The 20,256-nt window shown below is 40.8% G+C and overlaps 1 protein-coding gene across 1 annotated transcript; it reads left to right on the forward strand.

The window, feature by feature from the left end:
• On the forward strand, positions 3,662–12,874 carry LOC100516453 (olfactory receptor 52K1). Its single transcript, XM_021062417.1, has one exon. The coding sequence runs from the start codon at positions 5,168–5,170 to the stop codon at positions 6,110–6,112; it is 945 nt and encodes a 314-aa protein (XP_020918076.1). The 5' UTR covers positions 3,662–5,167; the 3' UTR covers positions 6,113–12,874.

A 20,256-nucleotide genomic window follows, 5' to 3' on the forward strand; every position in this document is an offset into this window, starting at 1 on the left:
GTCATATAAATGAATTAAAGCACAGACCCTTCACTCCAACTTTCTCAGCTTTGCAATATCCTGGTTGTTTGTGTAAGGATAGAATTGGAAAAACAAACAAACAAACAGAAATATCTGAAGTTTCGGGGACTCTTTTGTTCCAGTAGTAAATGAGAGATGGTGGTGGTTTGAATGGAGTAGAGTAATTAAATTGGAGTAGCCAACGTGGTGATTTATCGTGGAGGTTGACCCAGTTGGACCTGACAATACGATGCAGGAGGTAAAGGGTAGAGCAAAGGCTGGCAATTTTAGGTTGAAAAGATGACCAGAGAAGATGTTACATACTGAGAAATGGATGCACACGGGGGGAGATGTCAGTGTTTCTGTCTTTAGCACGATAGGTTGAGGTATCTGCGAGACTGCTGAGTGGGGATGTCAAGAAGAGAACTGGACATACCAGTCTGTGCCTTAGAGGGAAGGTAAGACATGGAAATTTATGTGTGAAGTTAGGATCTAAGAACAAAATCCATGGGAAACAACCAGAACACCTAGAAAGAGGGGGCACTGTTCAAGGACTTTTCAGAAGCAGTATTCTCCTTCCTCTCCTGTATTTTACGCTTTCCCTTTGCTACTGGTTAATTCTCCTCCACTTAACATGCATGTTCTCTTCCTTCTTAAAAACAAATGAACACCGCACACTCATCCACACACACTCGCCTGCACATTCGAGCCATCTTCCCTTTATGCCACTTTCCTCTGCAGCCGGTGCCCCTTTTACTGTTGGTCTTTGCTGCAAACCCCCTCAAAAGAGTGAGCCATGTGAACTGATTTCAATTTTTATTTTTTCCCAGCTATCTCAGTCAAATCAGGCTTTGCCTCCCTCTATTCTAGCAAAATTTTTCTGCCAAGGTGTCTTGATGACCTCCAGTTCTAAACACAAGGGCAGTTCTCCATCGTGGAATTATTTGACTCATCAGAAGCATTTAGCATGGTGAGAAGTCCCTTCTCCTTAACAGCCTACATTCAACAGCCGATCAAGACAGCACATCATCTTTGGAATTTTCTCTGCAGTAGGTTGCCCATCCTCAGTCTCCTGGAACAGTCTTCCGACTGTTCCTCCACTCACCCCAATTCATACTTTAACCCAGTTCTTAATGTCGGGATTCAGTTCTTGGTTCTCTTCTCTTTATGAACACCCAATACCTTGGGTGATCCCAGCTTCATAGCTATTAAAATTTTCTATGTCCAGGGATCACAAGTTTATATCAGCAGCCGAAGTCCATCTCAAACTCCAGACTTGTGTGTCCAAACGTTCATTTGGGTTTCTAAAGGACTTCTTAAATAAAATGTACCCCAAATTATGGATCACCCTCTCCATATCCTCCCCCATCTTGGTCGAGAGCAACTTCTTTTTTCAGGTACTCCAGCGAAATGTCATGGGGTCATCTTTGAATTCCTCTTCCTCTCATGACCCACATTTAATCTGTCAAAAAACCCCATGGCTCTTTTCTCAAATGGATCCCAACTATGACTGCCTACAACCACATGGGCTGCCGCCTTGGTTCTTAGCCAACATTCTCCTCCCCTGATTACAGTCAGTCCTCAGAGTCTTTCCTTCTGCTCTTACCCTTTCATGCTCTTTTCATCACAGAAGCCACAAAAACCTTCAAAAATACATTTTCCAAATGTATCACTTCTCAAAAAAAAGTATCCGTGAGAGAAATACAGAGCATTTGCAAAGTTCTACAAATGCCTGCAAGGCCCTTGTGATCTGGCTGCACACATATGACCTCTACAAATCTCTCACTCATTCACATCCTGCAGCTGCCTCGGCCTCCAGCTGATCCTGGAAAGATAGGCACGTTCTGTCTTAGGGCGTCTGTCCTGACTGTCCCCTGTGCTTAGTGTTCTTCACACAGGGGTAATTCCCTGTATTCTCCACATTTTATGCCTGTCTCACTTCCTCTCAACCACCGTTCTGTCTAGCCCATCGCTGTGGCAACCACCTGAGTGCAGGAAGAGCCTGACTGCAGCTTCCTGAGCTGCATCCAGCCCCTGGGTTGCATGGGGCCTGAGGCTGCTCACTCTCCAGGAGCCTGCGTGACCTGGAAGGGTAAAGAAATTAACACACTTTGGGTCAACCCTTGACCTGGTGGTGGGATGGAAACCAGTGGATAAATAGATCCCTCTTTTGCGTCTTTAGTAAGTAATTCTGAGTGCCCTCTGCATGGTTCTTCTTGTGGGACTGGACACAGTTAATGACAGCATTATCCTGCTCAGATCTGTACCTCCCTATATGCTTCTCTGCTTTACTTTTTCATCCCTCTCTAGCTTCCTTTTATTTTCCCACATAAACCACCTACATGGAACCCCAGGTTCTGCCATTTAAAGAAGCCAGAAGCCAAGCCAATTTATTTCCTCCCTTCAGTCTTTGCATAAATTCCCTTCCGAGTCTTCATTTAAAATTGCTCTCAACTTTAGGATTTACTATGCTTATCACCCTGGGGTTTTTCTTCACAATAATAACACCTTCAATCATACTGTGTAATTCAACTATTGCATTATTTTATTATCATTCTTAAACCTGTAGATTTGTTCTATTAATGTATCAGTCTGTTTTTTATTTGTTTGCTTATTTGTTTTAAGGGCCACACCTGCAGCATATGGAACTGCCCAGGCTAGGGGTCAAATTGGAGCTGCAGCTGCTGGCCTACGCCACAGCCACAGCAATGCCAGATCCAAGCCACATCTGCAACCTATGCCACAGCTCATGGCAATGCAGGATCTTTAACCCACTGAACAGGCCAGGGATTGAACGTGCATCCTCACAGAAACTAGTCAGATTCGTAACCTGCTGAGCCACAATGGAAACTCCAAGGTACCAGTCTGTTTGTTTATTGGATTTATCCTTAACCTATTCAGCAAAAATATTTTTTCTAGAAACTTACAAATATGCACAGAATGTTTTGTGAATGTAAAATTGAACACAGCTCAATACTGAGCCCTGAAGAAATTCAATACTTAGAGATAAGGCAGTAACAGGAGACTGACATGAGAAGCTAAGAAGGTAGGAACGGGTAGCATCACGGTACCCAAGAGAAAAGAGGGTTTTAAAAAGGAGAGAGATGTCAACTCAGATGGAAGTTGCTGAGAGCTGAGTTGCATCAAAGCAGGTAAGTTAGAACGGCACCATCACCATGGAGTCATTGGCAGTCTAGAGCAACAGTTTCAAGGAAGTAATGGGCATGGAATCCAGATTGGAACGTTTCATTCCCAAAGCCTAGTTGAAACAGTTGAGATTGAATGTAAGCATTTCTAGAGGTTTTCTGTGAAAAGAAGCAGCAGAGATGAGAGGTAACAGGAGGAGGAAAATACACAATCGTGGGAAGGAGAATGTTAATCAACATAATTTTTTAAAGAAAACTGCAGTTCTATGGAGGAGGAGAGGCAAAAATAGCAAATAAGGCTCTGCAAAAACTAAAGTGGCGTTGCCGCTCTGGCACAATGGGATCGGCAGCATCTCTGTAGTGCTGGGACGCAGGTTCCATTCCTGGCCTGGCACCCTGGGTTAAGGGTCCGTCATGGCCACAGCTGTGGCATAGGTGGTGACTACAGCTCAGATCTGAACCCTGGTCCAGAAACTCCACATGCTGCAGAGTGGCAAAAAAAAAAAAAAAATCATACAAAAAGATTTTATACATAATCCTACAGCCTTCACGTAAAGATAGAGCATTGTGGTTCCCCATTTAGAGAGAAGGAAATGGGCTGAGAGATGAGTGATTTGGGCGAAGTCGTGCAGCTAGATAAGGGACAGTCATGATCTGATTATTGGGAAAATTAAAAAAAAAAAAAAAGACCTTCAGATTCTGAAATTTTTCCATACCACAGGGAAAGAAATCAGCTTGCTTTCAATTTGGACATGTTGAACTTGTAATGCATATAAGGTATTTTAATGGAAGCAATAAAGCCTAGTTATTTAGGACCCTGGAATTGGGAAAAGCTAGAACTCAAACCCAGTGGCCTAACAATAATGTCACTATCTTAGAGACTTTAAGTTTCCAAAAACTTAATTTTCTTATATTGAAGAGAGAGTTCTTTCAGTACTTTGTTCAGTGATATATGTTTTAAATACATTATTTCATCAATGCTCATTAAATAAACACCACATTATCTGGACCTATAAAAGAGAAGGGTGGCTGCAGAAAAACTTCCAAGGCTTAAGGATTCGAAAGAAAAAAGAAAGAGGGAAAGATGAAATATTATTAAGACTAAAGGGCTTTTTTAATGGAAGCCAGATATCAGTCTTGCTGAGAATGACCCTTCTCCTGTGAGGAAAAAGATGCTGGGCAGCAGGTGGAGGGAAAGACACATGCATCTGGAGGTTAATGTGAATTGGGATGATGGAGAACCAGAAGACCTGGCTCTTTATTTTTTCAGGAAACTGGAGGCAGGGCAGTACTTACAGAGATTTGTGGACGTGGAAGGAACAAAGGCGATATACCTGAGCACTTCTCTCTGATAGAATCTCTGCTGCGACAGTGGAAATATTCTCTACCCGCATGATCCAATATGGTAGCCATGAGATTACACGTGCTACTGGGCACTTTAAGTGTGTTTTGTGTGACTGAAATACTGAGGTTTTAGCTTTAACACATTTTAATAGCCACGTGTGGCTAGCGGCAACCAGATCAGAAGCAGCGGTGCTAGAGAAAATATACGAACTGTGTGATTAATAGCAACAGTGGAAATTGCATGCTTCATCTGCCTTTTCAGGCTCCCAACCCTGAGATTTCTGAACAGAAAATTGGCTTTTGCGATTGGGAGTTTAGCCTGATGATCATATAGAAAGACATCAGTTTCTATTCTAAAGAAATTGAATTGGTTTGAACATATTTTCACTTTCTTTCAAGGCATTCCTGACATCACCATGGACACAGAAAACACTGCCCTTTCTCCATTCCTTTATGAAGCTGTCTTGTGAGATTCATTTTAATGATGATTAATGTTCTATCTACTAAATGAGATTCAAAGTTCCTCGAGGGTAGAAAAATATGGGTTATGCTTTTCCATGTCTATGACTAACCGATTTTGTTTAAGGTCCAGCAATGGGAACAAAAGCTAATCCTCCCAAGAAGTTATACGTGGGAGAAGGGACCCTGTAAAATGTCAAGAAGAATTTCCAGAAGCCATGTCCGTCACTAATAGCACCTCAAGCCATCCAGCTGCCTTCCTGTTGGTAGGAATTCCAGGTTTGGAGCACCTGCATATCTGGATCTCCATTCCCTTCTGCTTCGCCTATACTCTGGCCCTGCTGGGAAACTGCACCCTTCTCTTCATTATCCGAGCAGATACAGCCCTCCACGAGCCCATGTACCTCTTCTTGGCCATGCTGGCAGCCATTGATCTGGTCCTGTCTTCTACGACGCTTCCTAAAATGCTGGCTATTTTTTGGTTCAGAGATCAGGAGATTAACTTCTATGCCTGCCTGGTCCAGATGTTCTTTCTCCACTCCTTCTCGATCATGGAGTCGGCACTGCTGCTGGCCATGGCCTTTGACCGCTATGTGGCCATCTGCAGGCCACTGCACTACACCACAGTCCTCACTGGGCCCCTTATCACCAAGATTGGCTTGGCCGCTGTGACACGGGCTGTGACACTGATGACCCCGCTCCCCTTTCTGCTCAGACGCTTCCACTACTGCCGAGGCCCAGTGATTGCCCACTGCTACTGTGAGCACATGGCCGTGGTCAGGCTGGCCTGTGGGGACACTCGCTTCAACAACATCTATGGCATTGCAGTGGCCATGTTTATAGTGGTGTTGGACCTGCTCTTTGTTATCCTGTCATATATCTTCATCCTTCGAGCAGTTCTGCAGCTTACCTCTCAGGAGGCTCGCTACAAGGCCTTTGGGACGTGTGTGTCCCACATAGGTGCTATCTTATCTACCTACACACCTGTGGTCATCTCCTCAGTCATGCACCGTGTGGCTCGCCGGGCTGCCCCTCATGTCCACATACTCCTTGCCATCTTCTATCTTCTTTTCCCACCCATGGTCAACCCCATCATCTATGGTGTCAAGACAAAGCAGATTCGTGGTCATGTGCTCAGTCTATTCCAGAGAAAAGATGTGTAGATGCACACTTTTTTCCCTTAACCACTATTACAGAGACCATCAGTCCAATGGATGCTCAATTGAGGTGGAGAGGAAAAAAACCACAACAGGAAAATTGCAGAGCTTGGCAATTCCTCAGTATGACAAGGTCCCACTTCTCATAGATCCACCAGCAAATCAAACCAGGTGTGTCCCTAGAGTCTGATAACAGAGGACTGACCTTCCTATTCTTATACTCATCACGTGATTAAGGAAGTCAAAGAACCCGCCAAAGTGTTGCTGTAGGTGAAAGACAGCAGAAATACTGGCTAAGATTGACACAAGAAGATGAGGTTCTGGTGAATTCATCACCAGATTGAGGAAGTGAAGTTTTGTAACCCTAAGGTCAACACCACATTTAGTGCTGAAATTGCCTCCAAATCCTTTCTGATAAGTGACCTCCAGCCTCTGGCACTCTCTTAGCCTACTGCCAAACTCACTGTTATTCTGGAGTTGAACAGCTCCGCCTCTAATGTGACTCATATTTTCCATTAAGTCATTTCCTTTCTGACTCATACCAACAGCCAATTCCTTTACTGAACACTTAGCAAAGGAGTTTTCTGACATCCACTTATATAAAGTCATGTCACCATGAAACTGACTTTTCACACGAGTATGCCTTTTGTCTCCCCCAAAACTTATTATTTATTGAATACACGAGTAGAAGAGCTGAATACCTTCGGGCTGTGGAATGTGGAAACGGTAATCAGCACCTTTCCATCCTGAACAGTAATCAACACCCTTGTCATCAGAAGCTTGAGACCTCTGAAGCTAAAGAAGAAAACAGCTACAATATGTAATTGTGGTAAAAGGAATTAGTGTACAGATATTTATCCTCCTGTCCCTCTACCATGGGGGATTCTCTTCACTCCAGGAATGCTAATCTTGCCATGTGACTTGCTTTGGCCAGTGGAATTTGAGTGGTCTTAAAATGTGCCACAGTGATCAGTCATGTTAAAATGTGCTGTGTTGCTTGGCTCGGTTGCTCTCACTTTTCTCTTCTGCTTACAAGATTAAGCACATCTCAAGTCAGTTTTTCCTTCAGCCTAGAACAATGATGAAGACACATAGAGTACATGTGAATCTAACTCACGGCCTCAAGTATAGCTGGATCCCAGTGTCCCTATAACATGAACAAGGAAAACTTTGTTATTTTTTCAGTGAACCAATGAGATTTGGGAGTTGTTTCATAGCCTAACCCAGGGAAAGCTGATTGCTGAAGTTGTGAGCTCAAGATTTCTTGCACTTCAGCTCATGATAGGTCAAGACTGAGTAAGGAAAAGAAAATGCACTGTTTTCTTCTAGTATATCCAAAAAATGATTCTAGATTTCACCTCTTTCTACTTTTATCTCCTTATGCAAACTCATAATTGAACTCTGTCAGTTCTTTTTAAAAGAATCTTTCCTACACACTTTTCATGAAGGCCTGCTTCTACAACCACATTTTTCTATTTTCACTGTGTGACCCTTTTCTTTCCTCAATAATAATTAAACGTTTCTTCACTTCTAAGAAAAGAACAAAGAAACCTGATGGTCTCTGAAAAAGCACCTCCAGGCTCAAGCTGTTGTGTCACAACTTGCCTCATAGACAAATTTAACAATTTGTTAAAAAAAAAAAATATCCACTCTCCCGGAGTATAACTTCCCACACACTGACTGTGAGAACGGCCATCTACACCACCTTGGTCAATAGGCTATTAAGCAGACATGGTTCAAGGAGGAGCTTGAGGTTTGCTTATGCAGTGGAGCTTGCTGTCTTCTGACTCTGCTACACCCTAAGAATGTGCCCTGGTTAGCCCGCTGGCCCAGGAAGGATGAGGGAAAAGTGGAGGAAAGCTGCCTGATTAACTTGCAGCTTGAAGCAGAGCCTCACAGCCAAGTCCAGCTCAGATCAGTTCCTCAGCTGACCTTCAGATGCATAAGCCATCCAACTGAGATCAGCGGTCATCTCAGCCAATCTCCAGGTGACAGAAACTTTTTTTTATTGTTGCTTGCCACTGAGGTTTTGTGGTTGTTACACAGTACATTCTAGAAAATAATTGTTTCTGTCATTGTTATCTAGTAAGTTGAATATAGATAATATAATTGATTAAGTAAGTATTCCCAGGCTATAAGAACTGATTTGTTTCTATGTTTGGTACAGGAATAACCTTGCCTTTCAGGTGACACTCTGTCCTCTCACAGAGAGTGGTATTGGTCCCACAGGGTCCATACACTATTACAATTCTACTACCATGTGATAAACAACAGTATGCCCTGTTAGCTTTATTCACAAATGGAGTTACTTCCTCTCTTACACCAACTCTGGGTACTTATGAGGACAATCCTTGAAAGCTATATTTATAGTTAAGTTTTACCATTACATAAATACAAGAGGATGCAGAAAATGCATTTGCACTAAATCAAACTTAATTACAACACCTCCAATCAATCAAGTACTCCAGTCTTGGAGCCTGAGTAATTGTCAGTAAGTTGCCCAAACGATGGCTCCACCTGAATCTCTGACCCAGACATCCATTTTATCCAGGACAGCCCCAGACCACTGAGAGCTGGGAAATGACCAAATGACAGACTTAGAACACCAGTTAACAAAACCAAGGAAGGCAAGCTCTGTCTACATTTTAGCAAACACATTAGAAGTAAGCGCTTACTTGAGCATCACTTGATGCAGTATTTGCTTGAGATGTTTCTGTACCACTATTATGCTTCTTACTTCCCTCTGCTGTATTCTTCATCTCAGATATCCTCATTCTCATAAATAAATGTGCATTTTTTTCATCTCAGATATTGTGATTTTTCATCTCTGAAAGTTCAATTTGGTTATTTTTTTAACATCTTCTGATCCCTCTAACAAATATGCACAATCTTTCCTCCGGTGTCTTGAACATAAAAAAATACATTTATAATGGTTTAATATATTTATATGCTAACCATCATCTTTACCTATTTTGATTGGTTTTCATTGATTTCTATTACATACATTTTCTTGGTAATATTTGATTGAATGTTAGATGTGTTCAATTTTATTTGGGGTGCTCATTTCTTCTATATTCTTACTTCTATTCTTGAGCTTTGTTCCGGGACATTGTTAAGTTGTTGAAGAGTTTGAGCCTTTCATTGTGGAGCTGGGTAAAGAGGTAAAGAAATCACAAAGTGATAGACCATGTATATAATGTAGAAGCAGAAGTCTGAATTTGAACCATTGACGATGTCTAAGATACACATACATTGTCTCATAGATTTCAAAGTCCCCAGTTGTCTAAAAAGATTGGTATGCAAAATAGGGGCACTAAATGGTCTACTCAGATGAGGGAAAAAATCGTAAAGTTTCCATTTCTTGCTACTTTCTTAAGCCTTTTGCTATTTACATTATGTATGCTTTATAATATAAAACATTAATTTATTGGCGGGTGATAATGTACATACTGTATGTATATACACACTTTATTACATATAAATGTAATAATCAATGTGTGTGTGTCTATACACATTTGTAAATATATGAATATATCTTTAACAGCTTAACATCTTAATTATGTCATGTTATAAAATCCCTGAGTCATATACTATTTGATCATTTCATCCATCCAAACTCGTTCATCCATCTTTATATCCAAACTTTTATTGAGGCTTTAATGTTACAGGTGGTATTCTTATACTCTGAAATTACAGGATCTAAGCTATAGGGCAATGTGCCAGGAGACAAATGTGAGAGACCAGCTCCAGAGAGACTTGAACGCTGGAGCTAGAACCTTTCGTCCACAGTCTCTTTCAACACCCAAATCCTAAAGCCTATGTGCCCTAATCCTCCGCCTTGGTTATTGCTTGGTTTTCTGAGAACTGCTTCCAGGTTTTGCCCAGTAGCTACTCTTGAGTCTAACTGCAGTCTCTTTGGGGACTGACATCTTGTTCTTCCAGTCTTCTGACTTTGCCTGGAGTCTATACCATTCTGTACATCCAGCAATGTCACCCACAATAAAGTGGTAAGAAGGGAAGGAAGACTTCTACATCCCATATCATGATCGGGAGCAGCAGCTTCTATTCTCATTCAATGAGACGAAAATTCTCAGAAGCTGAGTCTGCTGAAAGATCCTCAATGGAGTACTTTTTTCATAGCTGGTCCTCACAGGCACGTAAAATTTCCATCCCCGTCTTCCCTTGCGGTACCCACTTTTTAAATTTAGGAGCTTAGGGTGATCTGCTAAAACCTCATCTTGCAGATGCCCCTAAAGTCCCAAAAGTAGTAGGTAAATCTCTCACTCAAGATTGCACGGTTGAGTACTAAAGAATTACTGTTTTTTTAATATAGTCCTAAAATGTTTTAGCTTTATTTTTACAGATCAGTGTTTATTTTCTCATAAAAATTGTGAATTCAGAAACTCAGAAGTTCAGGGAAACTTGGGGAAGATTCGTCCTGGGGAAGCCTGCCAGTCAAGATCTCTCTTATGTTAAGACTATGGTTTACTCAGAAAGGGCCTTGAAGGGTAAGGAGGCAGTCGACAGAGGGAGGGTGTGTCTGAGCTAAGAGAAAGCTAGCTGTCTGGATAGTAATTTTCTGGTTTGGATTTATCTGTCTTAAAACAAAATAATGCTTATAAAAGTTGGTCATTTAATCCTTCTTGAAAGTCTTTCCTAGAGTTAATACAGAAACAGAAATATCATTTTTCTCACTGACTCATGATTCAAAGTAGATTATACAGAGCTGAACTGTCTGGAAACAGATGAGAGTAAATGAGCCTGACCTCCTTGGAGATACCAGCCCTAAGCTGCAGAAGCCATCAGGAACTCTGGGGAAACAAAACAATTCTGTGGAACAATTTTCCTCTTTCTTCGTTACTGATTCAGCTCAACAGAGGACGGCCCAAAAGAGGGAATGTTAGCACAGTGAGAACATGGCAGCGAAAACAGATCTGGGTAGACACAGTGGAAGAACCAGGTTTCAAACCCAGGTCACTGAGCCTTCCTGAAATTAAAGTACCTGCAAAGTCAGCTGCCTCACTTGCAAAATGAGAATAATAATATCTATCTCATAGGGTGTGAGGATTTAATAAGTTAACTTATATAATACAGTCAGGTTTGTATCTGCCAAAAAGTAGGTGTTCAGTAAATGACAGCATCATGAGACTAAATCCTGTATTTCCTCATGGTATGCCACTGCTTCCCTCTAGCTATGTTCTTATAATCTCAAGTATAAGAAATATTTCAATGCCACAGACCCTCTCCCCAGAGCCTTGTGTTGCAATAACTCGTTTCCCAATCTGCTTGACTTTTAACTTCTATTTTATCTTAGCTTGAAACTTTTTATTCTAGTTTCAGAGTAAAACATTTCTCTTTTAGTGAGCTATTCTAGTCCTGTAGATAGAGGAAATTCTTATTGCTAAAAGACAAGATGAACTGTTAAAGAGGTAAAAGTGAGATCCTGTCTTTACTGAAAAAAGACAGGATTTTCTTTTCTATAGATTTTCCTTCCTGCCTTTGACTGGATGAAGCCCGATGGGAAAATCTGATATATCAGCTACAGTTTACCAGGGAGGCAGAACCACTATGAATGATATGGAATTAGGGATTTATTATATAGATTGGACCTCAAGCAATTGAGGGAGCTGGTGAGGTACATGGAAGACTCTGATCTTTGTGTGCGAAAGTGGCCTGAAGGGGCCCTATAGTTCAGCAGCTCAACATTCAGGAAGGAAACTGGATATGGATCATAAGAGTGGAGAACAGCAACTTCCAAAGATGAACTGGAAACTGCAAAGGGAGCCTAGAACCCTTATCTTTCCCTTACTGCCTCCAACCTCTGCAGTGCAGGTGACTGGCAGAAGGAGATGCTCTTGACCATGAAGCTAAACACACACCCGACCCAGGACCTGGAGAAATGGACAGAGATCTGAGATGTGGCAAGGGATGAAGGAACTGTGGGCTCAGCCAACAAGGGGAGTCCACAGACTAGGGACCAAAAGCACGAGCTGAAGCAGTACCCGGCACTCTAGACCAGCTTATGGAAATCAATAGCTACTGCTCCATTCTCCCAATCCCGCAGAAATGTGTCTTCTGGCCAGCCCTCCCCAGAAACCACACAGGAAAGGAATTCTGGGAAACACAGCTCCAGCTTGGCTAAGGTGACACGGTATAATACTCTCACAACATTACATGTATCTGAGGAATCTTGGAGAAACCAAATCGAGAATAACGTGAGCTCCTGAGAGAACATCTACTGGCGGTCTGTCAGTCTGTCTAACCAATAGCATTTCGTGAGATGCTTGTAACCTTTGATTACGTCTCACCTCAATTACCTTCATGCCCACCCAACTTTCTTTAACAGGTCAGAACTGAACCAGAAAATATTCCTAGGAAAGGAGCACTCCTAGCCGAGACTCACCCAGCTCACAGCTGTGAGTAACACAACACGTGTTGTATTTGGATGGTGTTTGTTTACTTCTGTCTTCAACAACAAGGAAAACTGAAATACTTGGTTCAAATGGAACAAGCAACCATATTATTCCCCAAACTGCGATCTGCATTCACCAACAATATTTACAGAAATATGGATCCCTCAGATCTTAGACTTTTGTTTTTATTTATTCAGCAGTCATTTCTCAAACTCAGTTCTAGAATCCAGTCATAGAAGGATGCCAGAGTAGCCGAGGCCTCTGATGGTGCACCTTTAGCTGGACACAAAATTCTTGGCCTTCAATGTCTTTGATGAGTATAGATGCAAAAATTCTCCACAAAATTTTAGCCAACCGAATCCAACAACACATAAAAAAGATCATACACCACGACCAGGTGGGATTCATACCAGGTTCACAAGGATGGTTCAGTGTATGCAAATCAATCCACATCATACACCACAGTAACAAAAGAAAAGTCAAAAAACACATGATCATCTCAATAGACGCAGAAAAAGCATTTGACAAAGTCCAACATCCATTCACGATCAAAACTCTTACCTAGGTGGGTATAGAGGGAACATACCCTACCATAATCAAAGCCGTTTATGACAAACATGCAGCAAATATAATACTCAATGGAGAAAAGCTGAAAGCCTTCCCACTAAAGTCTGGAACAAAACAAGGATGTCCACTCTCACCACTGCTATTCAACATAGTACTGGAAGTCCTAGCTACAGCAATCAGACAAACAAAGGAAATTAAAGGCATCCAAATAGGAAGAGAAGAGGTAAAACTGTCACTGTATGCAGATGACATGATACTAAACATAGAAGACCCTAAGGACTCAACCCAAAAACTACTTGAACTGATTAATAAATTCAGCAAAGTAGCAGGATATAAGATTAACATTCAGAAGTCAGTTGCATTTCTTACAACAATGAACTATCAGAAAAGGAATACAAAAATAAAATACCTTTTAAAATTGCACCCCAAAAATAAAATACCTGGGAATAAACCTGACCAAGGAGGTGAAAGATTTATATGCTGAGAACTATAATTTTCCTTTAATCAAGGAAATTAAAGAGGATTCAAAGAAATGCTCCTGGGCTGGAAGAACTAACATTGTAAAAATGGCCACACTACCCAAAGCAATCTACAGATTCAATGCAATCCCTATCAAAATACCCATGACATTTTTCACAAAACTGGAACAAACAATCCAAAAATTTATATGGAACAACAAAAGATCCAGAATTTTCAAAGCAATTCTGAAGAACAAAAATCAAGCAGGAGGCATAACACTCCCAGACTTCAGACAATATTACAAAGCCACAGTCATCAAGACAGTGTGGTACAAAACAGACATACAGACCAATGGAACAGAATAGAGAACCTAGAAATAAGCCCAGACACCTATAGTCAATTAATCTTTGACAAAAGAGGCAAGAACATAAATTTGGAAAAAGACAATCTTTTCAGCAAGTATTCCTGAGAAACCTGGACAGCTGCATGCAAAGCAATGAAACTAGAACACACCCTCCCACCATGCACCAAAATAAACTCAAAATGTCTTAAAGCTTTAAATATAAGACAATACACCATCAAACTCATGGAAGAGAACATAGGCAAAACATTCTCTGACATCAACCTTACAAACGTTTTCTCAGGTCAGTCTCCCAAAGCAACAGAAATAAAAGCAAAAATAAACCAATGGGACCTAATCAAACTGACAAGTTTTTCACAGCAAAGGAAACCAAAAAGAAAACAAAAAGACAACTTACAGAATGGGAGAAAATAGTTTCAAATGACGCAACTGACAAGGGATTAATCGCTAGAACATATAAGCAACTTACACAACTCAACAGCAAAAATGCCAAAAACCCAATGGAAAAATGAGCAAAAGACCTGAATAGACATTTTTCCAAGGAAGATGTGCAGATGGCCAACGAGCACATGAAAAAATGTTCAACATCCCTGATTATTAGAGAAATGCAAATCAAAACTACCACAACACACCACCTCACACCCATCAGAATGGCCATCATTAATAAGTCCACAAATAACAAATCCTGGAGAGGGTGTGGAGAAAAGGGAGCCCTCCTGCACTGTTGGTGGGAATGTAAGCTGGTACAACCACTATGGAAAACAGTATAGAGGTACCTTAGAAATCTATACATAGAACTACCACATGACCCAGCAGTCCCACTCTTGGGCATATATTCGGACAAAACTTTCCTTGAAAAGACACATGCACCTGCATGCTCATTGCAGCTCTATTCACAACAGCCAAGACATAGAATCAACCCAAACGTTCATTGACTGATGATTGGATTAGGAAGATGTGGTATATATACACAATGAAATACTACTCAGCTATAAAAAAGAACGAAATAATGCCATTTGTAGCAACATGGATGGAACTAGAGACTCTCATACTGAGTGAAGTAAGTCAGAAAAAGACAACTACAATATAATTTCACTTATATCTGGAATCTAATATACGGCCCAAATGAACCTTTCCACAGAAAAGAAAATCATGGACTTGGAGAATAGACTTGTGTTTGCCAAGGGGGAGGGGAGGGAGTGGGGTGGATTGGGAGCCTGGGGTTAACAGATGCAGACTGTTGCCTTTGGAATGGATTCGCAATGAGATCCTGCTGTGTAGCACTGGGAACTATGTCTAGTCACTTATGATGGAGCAAGATAATGTGAGAAAATAGAATGTGTACATACATGTGTAGCTGGGTCACCACCATGTTGTACAGTAGAAAAAAAAATTGTATTGGGGAAATAACAATTAAAAATTAAATTAAAAAAAAATTCTTGGCCTTTAAATTCAAAAGCTTTGATCCAAAAAGATGATAGAGATTTATAAGCTATCTGATCCGGTGGTTTATCTCTCTGGTTTCACATTAGGCTAAACACGAAGACCCTCTGTGCTGCGTACCTGGCTGGAGGAAGAACATCAGTTGGGACCATGCTTCCCCTCCTCCTTAAGCTGAGGCTCCCTAGGCTCCAAGTGGTGTGGAAGTGGATCCTAAGCACTCCTAGGGCATGAGCGAAATAAACAGGTTGCTGAAAGAGCTATCACTCTGGACAGTTTGCAGAGGGCCCAGCAGCCAGGACAAAGGGATGAGCATGAGAAGGATACAGAGTGAACAGTCTCTGCAGGGCCCTGTGGGGATGTGCCTGCAGTCTCCGTGGATCAACTACCAGAGCCTCTAGAGGGAGGTCATGTACCACGGGCTATGATACGAAGGAAGAAATACCATGGTTATAGCACAAGGTGTATCCAGGGTCAAGGCCAGCCAAGATACAAGGACGCAGGAGACAGTCCTTTCCCATGTGACTGCCACGCTGGCAATGTTGTAAGAACCCACCCAACCCCTAGAGCAGTTTTAAATCTCACACAAGGAAGAGGGTGATACACAAACTCCTGGGGGGGGGGATTTTTAAACCTGTATCAGAATAAATTATAAATTGGAATTTACCAAGAAATAATTAAAGGTGATTGGATTTGGATACAAGTGTTATTTTCTATAACTCAATTTGGTTTTATTTTTATTCTAAGCCCCATGGTGGATGGTAACGCAGGAAGAGAAAGAACAAAGTGTGACATTTTTGCAGCACTGAGTCTGTGAGTACAAGTTTTTTTATTGGTTGGTTATACAAGGAAATATTTAAAATCATTTAGTCTTTTACCACCACAGAACTAATTAGGTGTCACTGGTTTTAAAGCCTCATGAGTGGGCACTGGAAAGCCAAGGAGAACAGAGGAAAGCTGGCTCTGTTGATAAATGACTCTGCTGCAGAGAAGCAAAGAACAGAGTGTTTTCTAGAGCTGAGGCTGGTACACTTATGAGTGACAGACATTCTTTGGCTTTTCCAGGGAACTTGCTCCAGTTAGTCTTTCAGTCTTATTACCTTCCCCTGGACCTTTCAGTGCACAATCAAATACTGTTATTTAAAGGCAAAGGTGTTTTTTTTTGTCAAAATCCAAGTTTTTTATGCGCCAGGCATTATGCAGGCATTTAAGATTCATTATCTTGGAGTTCCCATTGTGGCTCAGCTGTTAACACGAACCCTACTAGCATCCATGATGATGCAGATTCGATCCCTGGCCTTGCTCAGTAAATTCAGGATGTGGCATTGCCATGAGCCGCAATACAGGTGGTGGCTCGGATCTCGCATTGCTGTGGCTGTGGTGTAGGCTGGCAGTACACCTCTGATTCAACCCCTAGCCTGGGAATTTGTACATGCCACACCTGTGGGCCTAAGAAAAAAAAAAGAAAAAAAGCTTCATTATCTCATTATATCCTTATAATTAACCCATGAGGAGCTACCATTGTTACATCCATTTTCAAGAGGAGGAGATTGAAACTTAGATGTGCAGTACATTCAAAGTTTGAAAGTTATTGGTTCAGACCCATCTCTGCCCTTCTTTTAATTGGAGATAAATAAAATATTTGGCAGTTGCAGGGTTTAGGCATAGGAAAGATGATTAGGTGACACAGAGGGATGTTAGGGCAGTGAAAATATCCTGTTATAACACTAACAGAGGGTAAATGTTATTATGCATTTGCCCAAAGCCACACAACACCAAGAGAACCTTAATGTAAACCATGGACTTGGGGTGACCATAATGCATCCTTGCAGTTCGGGTAACAAATCTACTGCTCTGGTTGGAGGTACTGGCGATGAAGGCACCAGCCACGTGTGGGGATGGAGGATATATAGGAAGTTTGTTCCCTCTGCCCACTTTTGCTGTGAACATAAAACTGCTCCAAACTATAAAGTATTAGTGGCCTTCTACTTCAATAAAACTTTCAGTCCACAAAGCAATCTACAGATTTAATGTGAACCCAATCAAATTACTCATGACATTTTTCACAGATCTACAACAAATAATTCTAAAATTTATATGGAACCATTCAAGACCCAGAATTGCCAAAGCAAGCCTGGGGAAAAAGAACAAAGCAGGAGGTACAGACTTCAGACAATACTATAGAGCTAATGTAATCAAAACAGCAGGAATCCTGCAATCCCACTTCTGGGAAAATATCCAGAGAAAACCATAATTCAAAAAGATACATGCACCCCAATGTTCATTGCAGCACTATTTACAAGAGCCAGGACTTAGAAACAACCTAAATGTCCACGGACAGAGGAATGGATAAAGAAGGTGTGATACAGTGGAATGGATAAAGAAGGTGTGATACAGATAGAATGCTCATCCATAAAAAAGAAGGAAATAATGCCATTCGTAGCAACATGGATAGACCTAGAGATCATCATACTAAGTGAAGTAAGTCAGAGAAAGACAAATACGGTATCACTTATATGTGGAAATATAAAAAAAACAGTGATACAAATGAACTTATTTACAAAACAGAAACAGACTCACAGACATAGAAAACAAACTTACAGTTACCAAAAAGGAAAGGTGAGGGAAAGGATAAATTAGGAGTTGGGGATTAAAATAGACACATTATTATATTTATAATAGATAAACAATGATCTACTGAGTAGCACAAGGAACCATACTCAGTATTTTATAATAACCTACATGAGAAAAGAATCTGAAAAAGTACGTGTGTGTGTGTGTGTGTGTGTGTAACTAAATCACTTTGCTGTACACCTGAAACACAACATTATAAATCAACTATACCTCAATAACAAATAAATTTTTTAAACTGAGAAAAAACACGGTATTGGCAAAAAAAAAAAAAAAAAAAAAAACAGACACGGATGAATGGAACAGAATAGAGCGCCCAGGAAAAAACCCACACTTCTACAGCAAATTAATCTTCGACAAAGGAGGGCAGAATGTACAGTGGGGAAAAGACAGTCTCTGCAGCAAGTGGTGCTGGAAAGTTGGACAGCCACATGCAAATCCATGAAGTTAGAACACGCCCTCACCGCATACTCGAAGATAAATTTAAGTCTTTAAGCTATTCTGAGCTTAAGACATGACACCACAAAACTCCTAGAGGAGACATAGGCAAAATATACTCTGACATTTGATAAACTATAACAAGTTTTTCTTAGGTTAGTCTCCCAAGGCAAAAAAATAAAAAAATAAACAAATGGGACTTTAATTAAATTTATAAGATTGTGCAAAGCAAAGGAAACCATAAAGAAAGTGAAAACACCTATAGACTCTGGGAGAAAATATTTGCAAACAATGCAAACAACAAGGTCTTGATTTCCAAACTATACAAGCAACTCCTAGAACTCAGTGACAAAAATACAAACCTAATCAAAAAATGGACAGAAGATCTGAGCAGACATTCCCCCAAAGGAGCCAAAAAGCATATGAAAAGACATTCATCACCACTAATTCTGAGAGAAACGCAACTCAAAACTACTGTGAGGTGCCACCTCACACCAGTCAGAATGGCCATCACTGCAAAGCCTACCAGTAACAAAGGCCGGAGAGGGTGAGGAGAAGGCAAACTGGTGTCGCCACTAAGGAAAAACAGTATGGAAGATACTCAAAAACTAAAAACAGTTTGCCGTATTATCCAGCAATCCCACTCCTGGGCATATATCCAGACAAATTGTAATGTGAAGGACCCGTACACCCCAGTGTTCACTGTAGTGTTGTTTGTAACAGCCAAGACACAGAGGCAAGCTAAATGTCCCTTTACGGAGTTATGGATGAAGAAGATATGGTACCCATATATAGTGGACTATTAGTCATAAAAATCATAAAATAACGCCATTTGTAGCAAGATGGACGGACCTAGAGATTACCATACTAAGTGAAGTAAGTCCAAGGAAGAAAAATACCATATTATATCACTTATATGTGAAATCCAGTTTTTAAAATGACACAAATGAACTTATTTAGAAAACAGAAACAGACTTCATAGACATAGAAAACAAACTTACAGTTACCAAAGGGGAAATATTGTGGGGAGGGTAAATGAGGAGTTTGGAAGTTCCCGTCGTGGCGCAGTGGTTAACGAATCCGACTAGGAACCATGAGGTTGCGGGTTCAGTCCCTGCCCTTGCTCAGTGGGTTAACGATCCGGCGTTGCCATGAGCTGTGGTGTAGGTTGCAGATGAGGCTTGGATCCCACGTTGCTGTGGCTCTGGCGTAGGCCGGCAGCTATAGCTCCAATCTGACCCCTAGCCTGGGAACCTCCATATGCCGCAGGAGCGGCTCAAGAAATGGCAAAAAGACAAAAATTAAAAAAAAAAAATGAGGAGTTTGGGATTAACATACTCACACTACTCTATATAAACTAGATAATCAACAAGGATCTACTGTATAGAACAGGTAATAAGCTCAATATTGTGTAAAAACCTATATGAGAAAAGAATCTGAAAAAGAACGGATGTACACATATGTATAACTGAAGCACTGAGCTATACACCTGAAATTAACACAACTTTGTAAATCAACTGTACAATAAAATTTTTAAAAATTGAATAAAATGTATTACTGTCAATAAAGTTGAAAATTCTGCAACTTTTTAAAAGAAAAAAGGAAACAGTATCTTAATCTTTTGACTGGATGGCCTAATCTCATTGTCACTGCTTAAACATGCCTTGTTTTAATGATCACTCACTACCCTTCAGAAACTAAAAGAGCCAATAGTCTATGCAATGGAAGAAGCAGCTTTATCTACAACATATGAACTACCAAAAGGAATCTTTGATTCAAAATATTTTCTATTGCCGATTTTGACTATTTCACTATATCCAGTTACCACAAATAAACACAAA

This window comes from Sus scrofa, chromosome 9 (genome assembly GCF_000003025.6).
Source record: "Sus scrofa isolate TJ Tabasco breed Duroc chromosome 9, Sscrofa11.1, whole genome shotgun sequence".
NCBI classification, from domain to species: Eukaryota; Metazoa; Chordata; class Mammalia; order Artiodactyla; family Suidae; genus Sus; species Sus scrofa.